This window comes from Nothobranchius furzeri, chromosome 5, assembly GCF_043380555.1.
Source record: "Nothobranchius furzeri strain GRZ-AD chromosome 5, NfurGRZ-RIMD1, whole genome shotgun sequence".
Taxonomy (NCBI): Eukaryota; Metazoa; Chordata; class Actinopteri; order Cyprinodontiformes; family Nothobranchiidae; genus Nothobranchius; species Nothobranchius furzeri.
In genome coordinates, this window is record NC_091745.1 from 77,636,152 (window position 1) to 77,644,181 (window position 8,030).

Sequence of the window (8,030 nt, forward strand, 5' to 3'; positions counted from 1 at the left end):
GTGATTATTGGCTATTTGTAAACCCTCAATCAGGGTTGTTGATAAATCTAGTGAAATAATTCAAATTTATGACTAAGACTGATTAAAATCAGTGTTTAGTAAAACAAATAATCAAAACTGAAAGGAACCTAAACCAGTTTCTGCTTCAAAATGACTTTTTTACCAAATCTGTTCAAGAATAACTTCATATTGCGCCACTTTCTGTTGTTTACTGCCCGATTTAATCATTTTCAGACGTCTGTGAATAAAAAAAAACACGAATTTAGATAATCGCTTATCTTTTGCTTTTTAACAGGCTGAAATTACTACTGCGATAGTCTAAATACCCGAGATCACACCATGTGTTTTCCTCTTCTTACACTCATTATGTTGCCCTAAAATTACCTTTCAGCTGAAATGAAAATAGAACCAGTAACGTTTGGATTCTGCAGTAGCAGCTGGCTGGAGGATAAACGGGCACCCCCCAGCCACACACACACACTTACAGCCTGCAAATCTGCACCCCACTGAGTCTTCACATCTGCTCTGAGAGCTGCATTAAAAAAACAAACATGTCTGACTCCATTCATGTGAAGAAGAAAAAACACAACCAGGCGATTTAGCTTTGAAAATGTCATTTTATTAAAACTTTTTTTAATCGTAACCGAAATAAAAATATTTTAGGACAATATCACGTGAAAATGGGGGCGAGAGAAAGAAAAACTGGATGGAGGGAGACGTGGGAGAGAGAAGGATAGAGGGGAAAGGGCGAACGAACTGAAAAAAGGCAGCTAAAATAAACGGGGCGTGGTTTTCTACTGACCAATCAGCAGCAGTCGCTACAGTAGAAAATAAAAGAGTAAGTGCAATTGGTTTCTCTTTCTGATGCACCAAAGGTAAACAGGAGTTAGGTAGAAGACACCCCCACCCCTCTGCTTTTGATCTAGTCTGAACCAGAGCCCACCCCCCCAAAAGAAAAAACCAGGTAGCTCCACGTTTGCCTTCTCCTGGTCTGCAGAAACCCCCACCTGTCGCTACACCGTTAGTGGCTCGCCTACTACCAACGTAGACACTTTCATTATTCACAACATGATTTGGTAATTAGGTAAATCAGTCGTATTCATAAACATATTGTTAGCATAACTCTAAATAAAGAGAGGGCTTCCTATGAAACATCTAAATTAGAGCTGCAGTCAGAAGACAGCAGCAGCAGTGGAAGGCCACCCGCATTAAGGTTTCCTAGCTAATGTTTAGCTTTCCTCTGTTCACTTTTCAGGAGCGCCCGCTTTTAAGTGCCGCTCCTCCACTGATAAGAGACACTCTAGAAGGGTGTGTGTGTGTGAGAGGTGGAAATATGGCGGCGGCTATCGGGACAGCAGGAATGGACAGTGGTTTCCTCCTGTTGATAAAGCTGCTGTGTAGAAAAGTGAAAAAGCAAAGACCGCAGGTTCGCTCCGACTGACTCGGCGCTGAATTTGAGAAATGCAAACAATCGAAATGCATTCACCAACGCGCCGAAAGCACCAAAAACGTTTCTGAACACATCAGTAAAAAGGCACAGTAGTCCAGCAGTCAGTCGAAAGATGTCCACCTGCTTCTTTCCTCCTTCCTCATGATAAAAACAAATGAAATGTCAAAAGTCGCCTTAAAGAGGCCGAACTATGCAGAAACACAGCAGGCGAGAACCAGCTGCCCGACAGATAAATAAATAAACAATAAATAGCTGCAGCGGTTGATCAGGACGTGAATAAATTAACGGTGTGACTTGAAAGTCACATGTCTTTGAGTGGTCCTTGTTTTTCTTTCCTGGCTGGTATTTTAAAGTGTCTCTTGACTTTATGACCCTGATTGCCGGTGGGTTTGCACGCGGGCAGCAGGCGGAAGCCTCCGATCCACGCCGCAGCGGGAGTCGGCTTTAGATGCTACAAGTGTCTGAACGTCTGGAGTACATTCGTGAGTTCTTACATCGTTTCTCCATCTCTGACGACGCGCTTGAATTCCTCACGTCCAGGATAAAAAGACTTTCCTCCTTTTTGGATCCAGAAACTTTGATAAGAATCGTCGAACTCGTTCTTTGCTCCGGATCCGGTTAAACTGCTGTAAGCTTTAAGATTTAATACTGACATCAGATTTTCTGTCCTTCATCTCAGACTTGTGCTGAAGTAGCCGCCTCTGAATATATTGATTGCTTTCATGCTAGAAGTCAGTTCAAGTATCTTCAAGTCAAAAATCCTTGATTTTCTCTGGTTTTCATCCTCTTCCCTTGTTTGTGTCGCAGCAGCTTTAGGCATGACGGTGGAAGAAGATGGAAGCTGCCGGATGTGTGTTCAGTACATCAGGTCTCCAACATGGCGGGGCTCCCCCTGGGCCGAGGCTTCGTCGTGATGAGCGGAGACTGGTTAGGACTTGTCTCGGCTGTCCCACTCTGCTGACTAAAAACGAGCTGGCTGTGGCACTGAGCTGGCTTCTCCAGATTTCCGGGGTGCTCGGAGGGCGTGGTGGACGAGATGGAGCTGTCTTGCATAGCGGGACTGCCCCTCCTGCTTGGCGCCACAATCTTTTCCCTGTCGCCCAACATTTCCACGCCCTCGTGCGAGAGACGGGCCTTCCGCGGGGATGGGATGGGAGCGACGTGCACCCACGTCAGCCTCGGCTCGGAGCTCTGGGATGCGTTGTACGCAGGCGGGTCGCTCCGTTCCTCGCTCTCGCATCCCTCTGTGCCAAGGCTGCGCTGGACTTTACAGACGGGCGAGTACTGGTTTGCGTCAGACGCCAGCGATGGAGTGGAGGGAGATCCGAACCTTTTGTCTTGATCGTGCGTTGTTCTCCTCTCATCTGCACCAACACGGGGACACTTGGTGAGCACGGGGGAAGACGTGGGAGAGTCTGTTCCAGTCCAGCTGAGTCTGCGCTTCTAGAAGACAAAAGAGGACATTATGAAAATAAACACAAACTTTAAAGCACTGGGGGGAGGGGCTGGTCAAATGGGATCCCACTAGGGCAGTAGCGAAGCCTCGATGACGTCGACGGCTCGATTCTAAAAATTCGTCGACGTCAGATCCGGAAGTCGACGCACCGCGCCCACTTGTTGCATCCCCAGGAGTTTGTAAATAGAGGAGGAATCTGCCTGTTTTTCCTCTAGTTCGCCCTTTTCTCCACCTTCACTAACATCTCCACCAAATACCGAAGACCCGGAACAATGTCCGTCCGCTACTAGAGTCCTTTCCTGTTTTGCCCGCCTTCGTTTCCCGGCAACGGACAACAACTTCCGGGGTCAGATGCGCTGCTTCGTCTCTATCGCAGATGTAGAACATCACCGGGAGCGTTTCTCCCTTCATAAAGGAGCTTCTTTCAGACACGAGGAGAGCTGTTTTGGTGGTAGCAGTCTCTCCTCCGTGCTGGTCTGTTTGCTGCCGGGTGTTTTTGGTTTATTTAAACTTGGTAACTTGAACTTAACCTTGGTAAAGCTACTGTTAGCATTTTCGCTAACAGCTTGTTGCGTTTGGATCAGCTGTTACGTTTTGGTTTAGAGTTCATCTTTTTGTGGTGCAGATCTCCCTTTTATTACATTTAGAGTGTTGTGGGTTTTTGGTTTAGTTTAAAATATCACCTTGAGTTTGGTTTAACCACCCAGTTTAGAGTTTGGACCTTTGGAGACCCTTATTTTGGTCCAGAACCCAGTAATCTTTGCCCAGTGGGACATCCCTACTTATTTCTACTTTTGTTTTAATTCCCCACAGACAGAATTAGTTTATTATTCCCAACCTGTGGATAAAAAGATTTATGATTTTCTGTAGTTGTAAATAAACCTGATCATCATTTTAACTTTTAAATCCCGTTATTGTCCGAGCCAAACTCCCCAGGAAGAGTCGTAACACCACTCGCCTCACACACATAAGTGGCCAAAACAAAGCAGCATGGAGACACTCCGTCTCCAACCACCTCTCAGGCAGCAGCCTGCACTCCCAAGTTCTACACGTCACCACAACATAACCAACCAACACAATAAAAGCAGTGTTATACAAAATGGAAGGCCCGTAGTGTTTATTCTCTTACAGTAACAATTTATCAGCGTTTTGGAGGAATTTAAGAGATTTTTTGGTTTTTATTAACTGTGCAATAGAAAATAATCGTTAGATTAATTGTCTAAATAGTCATTAGAATAGTCAACTATTCGATAAAATAATCGTCAGATTAATCGTTTTAAAAATAACCGTTTAGCTCCAGCTCTAAAGCTCCCAGGAATGCAGGACTTCTCACCTTGACAGGAATATGTAACTGATCCCTGTGTTTGTGCGGCGGGGTGGAGCTGGACGTGTCCTGGAGGGAGTGGGTGGGGGATGTGGCCATACTCGAGGATGAAGTCACCGACTGAGCTGAGATCTGGGGAAACCAAAGCTTTAACATCCCTTCCACCTGAAGCAAGGTGTTCAGGTACTTCTCCCTGATGGAGAGAGAGGAAAACGGAAAGGTTCGGTAAAGGAAAAACACGGGAATGTGAAAATATCTGCAGTTAAAAAGAAACTCTTCTAACTCTAAGAGGAAATGCTGGTGTTTGTCTGCACTGCTGATGAATGCTGTAACCCTACCTACTCACAGGAGCGTTCAATAAAGCATGCAGCAGGAGATAAGACTGAAACATTAGACTATCCCAACGCTCCTAATAAACCTTCACATGCTCTCATCGAACTCCAGCCTGCAGATACGACACGGTGGGACACCGCGGAGCAGGTACGACGGTTTGGAGTGAGTGGCGGGATATTCAGGGTGACATCTTACCCACAGTCAGGTCTCTGCAAAACCCCAACAATCCTCTGGATGCGATCCATCGCCACGCTCTGCTGGAAACTACTCAGACCTGTCGATCAACAAAAACAACAAACATTATCCTGCAGTGGGTCTGAGAGGACGCACATGTGGACGTGCACAGACGCCACTTTCACTCAGCGTGTCGGTAAACCCCGGTGAGCTAATGAGTAAGCAGCCAGCCTGTCATCTCACGCTGCACTTTGTGCTGCATCAATACAGCCAGCGATGAGACACAAGTTTGCACATGTCCCGCTGGAGGTGGGGAGCTAAAGATGCTTACCGTGGTCAAAGCGGCCCTTCTTCAGTCCGCTCAGCAGCTCCAGCAGAGGCCTGACAAAACCCTGCAGCTCAGCACACTGAAAGAGAAGGAAGAGACAGATTACACTTGCTGAAGCGCTCTCCAGAGATTCCCACTCAACGCTCATCGCTATTTTATCCTTCTCTTTCACGTGGTCCACCTACCTTCTGAGCAAACAGCAGATCTCCTTCTGATTTTGGTTTCTGGCGTACAGCACCCCTCTCATCAAGGCAGAGCGGTTTGCTGCCACTCTCTGACCTGCACGACTCCTCTTCCTCCTTATCCGTGAAGCGGTCCCACTGAGACCTGGGCCTCTCTGGTCCCACATCAGTTTTGGCCTTGGCCCCACCCGCTCCGGCGGTGGTGACACAGGAAGGGTTGTCTAGCAGAAAGACGTCTGCGTCGTCCTCGGCCTGTTCTGAGTCGCTGAGCAAGAGGCTGTCGCTGGAGCTCAGCGAATCGAAGGAGGGCTGGGTGGAGGTGCTTCCTTGAGACTGCATTGCTGCTGGGGGCAGAAGTAGAGGGTTATGAATGTGGATTCAGCTGGAGAGAAGATTTACATGATAGGCGTGTTTCCTGTTATGGCCATTTTCCCCAATCGGAGCCAACAATTCCGTCTCCCACAACTCAAAATGGTGCCCCGGTGCAACATAGTGCAGCGCAGGACTGGGGGTAGGCGAATAATGGTTGTACATGTCTGGCTCTCATTCAGGAGACTGGAGGAGACTGAAATGTGAGGGGGATGGGCGCGTGTGGAGTAGTGAAATCAGAATAGGCACACTCCTCTCTACCACAGCCTCCGGTGCTCTCTGTAGCCCCTCCTCTCTTCTGTCTCGTGCTTGCTCTCCATCCCCCCCCTTGGATTTGACACACACACACACACACACCCTCTTTCCTCTCTGGCTGCAGTTTTCTAAGCCCTCTCATCACATCCCAATCGTTGCGCACACAAACATGGGGCTCATTTCTACTTTCCCCCTTCCAAAATAGATCTGCTGTACGTCCTCTCACATTTAATAGTCAGCATCTCTTGCTACTGACGTTTATTTCTCTGTCAGTGAGTGTGTGTGTGTGTGTGTAATCTCCAAGTGCCTGCTGATCTCACCAACACATATGGGTAAATGAAAAGGGGGGTTGGCCAGGAATGTGCTCAGCTGGTAAACACACCACAGCTCAGGCTCACAATAATGACAAAACTCATTCACACTCACACAACAAAATGGAAATTTTACGCTTTTTTTTTACAAACACAGTAGATTTTTTTACAAATACATCAAATTAAATTTAGAAATTTACAACAGATGTTTGTTTTATTGCCAAATTACCAGAAATGGGTCGAAAAGCGTCTTTATTCCTGTTGGCGTCCACGCCTTCCTCCCTACACGAGCTCGTGTCGGATGGATTCAGTGGAATAGGGTGTGTGTGTGTGTGTGTGTGTGTGTGTGTGTGTGTGTGTGTGTGTGTGTGTGTGTGTGTGTGTGTGTGTGAACGAGCGAAGCCAGAACGAGCACATTTTACTACGGAATGCATTTGTAATCCTATTTAAATGGTCGGACGCCTACCAGAAGAACCAGAACAAGGAAGCAAACGTGAAACATTACGGAACTCCTCGCGTCTTTATTCTGGTGAAACTAAAACTCTTTTGGCGTTTTAACAAAATGTTGCAAAAGACGTTCAGATAAGATGAAGTAAGCTTTAGACGAAAACATAAAGTCGAAAGCGGGACAGGAAATTCCCTTAGGCTAGTCAAACAACTTCGGGGAACGTTAGCAAGAGAGCCAAAACGGCGAATACTCACTCGTGTGAGATAAAAACAGAGCTTCGGGGAATGCAAGCGGTCGATAAGGGTTTTATCTCCTGCGTGAGTCCGCCAGAAGTCCGTCACAACACACTCCGTGGCTGGAGGAGCACCGGGGAGCCCAGCCTTCAGCTCACCGCCCGGGTGTTCATCGATCTTTGCCAAAGCTAGCTTCTTCTCTCGGCAGTTTACGAGCGTCAACGTGTGCGTAGATCCACGTGCCGACATTTTGCGCTTATTCTATTGGCTACCGCTCTGGAGATGGTCCACGCCATTGGTTGAGCGTCTCAGCCAGTGATTGCTTTGCTCGTGGCTGATTGGACGGCAGCACAGGCTTCTGCGGCCCCGCCCACTCATGGGTCGCCAGTGTAAATGGTGTCGGGAAACGGGATCTCTACTACAGCGCACGGTTGTAAACGCACTTTAGAGCACGTTGGACGGACGGGGAGGCGCACTTTTATTCCCATGTTGTATCTGATAGTGACAGGAATTATGACTCCGCCCAGTCACAACAAAACACACAATCACAAACAGCGTGTGCGCGTCTTAAAACGAGAGACCTTATGCAACTCAAGATCACAAGTAAGCAACATTTCATTTTTAATCAAATAAATCAGGAAGTAACATTTTTAGAGGATTTGATGTCATTTCCAGACACAAAAACACACACTGGCTATTTCCTGTTCTCAGGAAAATAAGCTGTCACTTTCAGGTTCAGCCACTCTTTTTTTCTCTTAAACGATTATTTTTCTCACGTGGTGTAAAGAATAAATTACAGCCGTCTCCAGGCAACTTCAGTAAATGCCTTTAGTTAGAACCAGGATTCAGTTTACATCCAGCTTTGTGCATGCACACTCAAACACCCCCACTTCCACTTGTTCTCCAATCTCCAAGGGCAGAGGAAATGTGTGTTTGCTGTGTGTTTGGGTGTGTCTGCCAAAATATAATATCTCAAACCTTTCATTTTATTTGTAGTTGTTTTTTTCCTGCTATATGTTAAATATTTGAATGCATCAAAAACGTTGTCAGATGTCACCTTTGTTGGTTCATCATAAAGAGCCAGGCAACAGCCGCTCCTTTGCCTTTGGAGGGTGAACGCAGTGACCACCTCTGCAGCAGGAATCAACATGTTTATGACCTCTTATG

The 8,030-nt window shown here is 46.8% G+C and overlaps 1 protein-coding gene across 2 annotated transcripts; it reads right to left on the reverse strand.

Annotated features, from left to right (window-relative positions):
• Positions 1 to 597: 597 nt before the first annotated feature.
• LOC107395550 (uncharacterized) lies at positions 598 to 7,074 on the reverse strand. Of its 2 annotated transcripts, none has more exons than XM_015974939.3 (6): positions 6,885 to 7,074; positions 5,251 to 5,588; positions 5,069 to 5,144; positions 4,759 to 4,837; positions 4,240 to 4,423; positions 598 to 2,893 (listed from the first exon to the last, which is right to left on the reverse strand). In XM_015974939.3, the coding sequence occupies exons 2-6, from the start codon at positions 5,584 to 5,586 to the stop codon at positions 2,315 to 2,317; spliced, it is 1,254 nt and encodes a 417-aa protein (XP_015830425.3). In that variant the 5' UTR covers positions 5,587 to 5,588; positions 6,885 to 7,074; the 3' UTR covers positions 598 to 2,314. The 2 variants fall into 2 exon arrangements, with proteins under 2 accessions (XP_015830425.3, XP_015830426.3); XM_015974940.3 differs by having other exon boundaries at positions 5,251 to 5,591.
• Positions 7,075 to 8,030: the final 956 nt, after the last annotated feature.

Coding starts and splice junctions, on each gene's coding strand:
- LOC107395550 (XM_015974939.3), bottom strand. CDS start 5,586: ATGCAGTCTCAAGGAAGCACCTCCACCCAGCCCTCCTTCGATTCGCTG. Junction 5,145..5,250: donor ATCTGCTGTTTGCTCAGAAG/GTAGGTGGACCA, acceptor CTTCTCTTTCAG/TGTGCTGAGCTGCAGGGTTT. Junction 4,424..4,758: donor TTGCAGAGACCTGACTGTGG/GTAAGATGTCAC, acceptor TCTCTCCATCAG/GGAGAAGTACCTGAACACCT.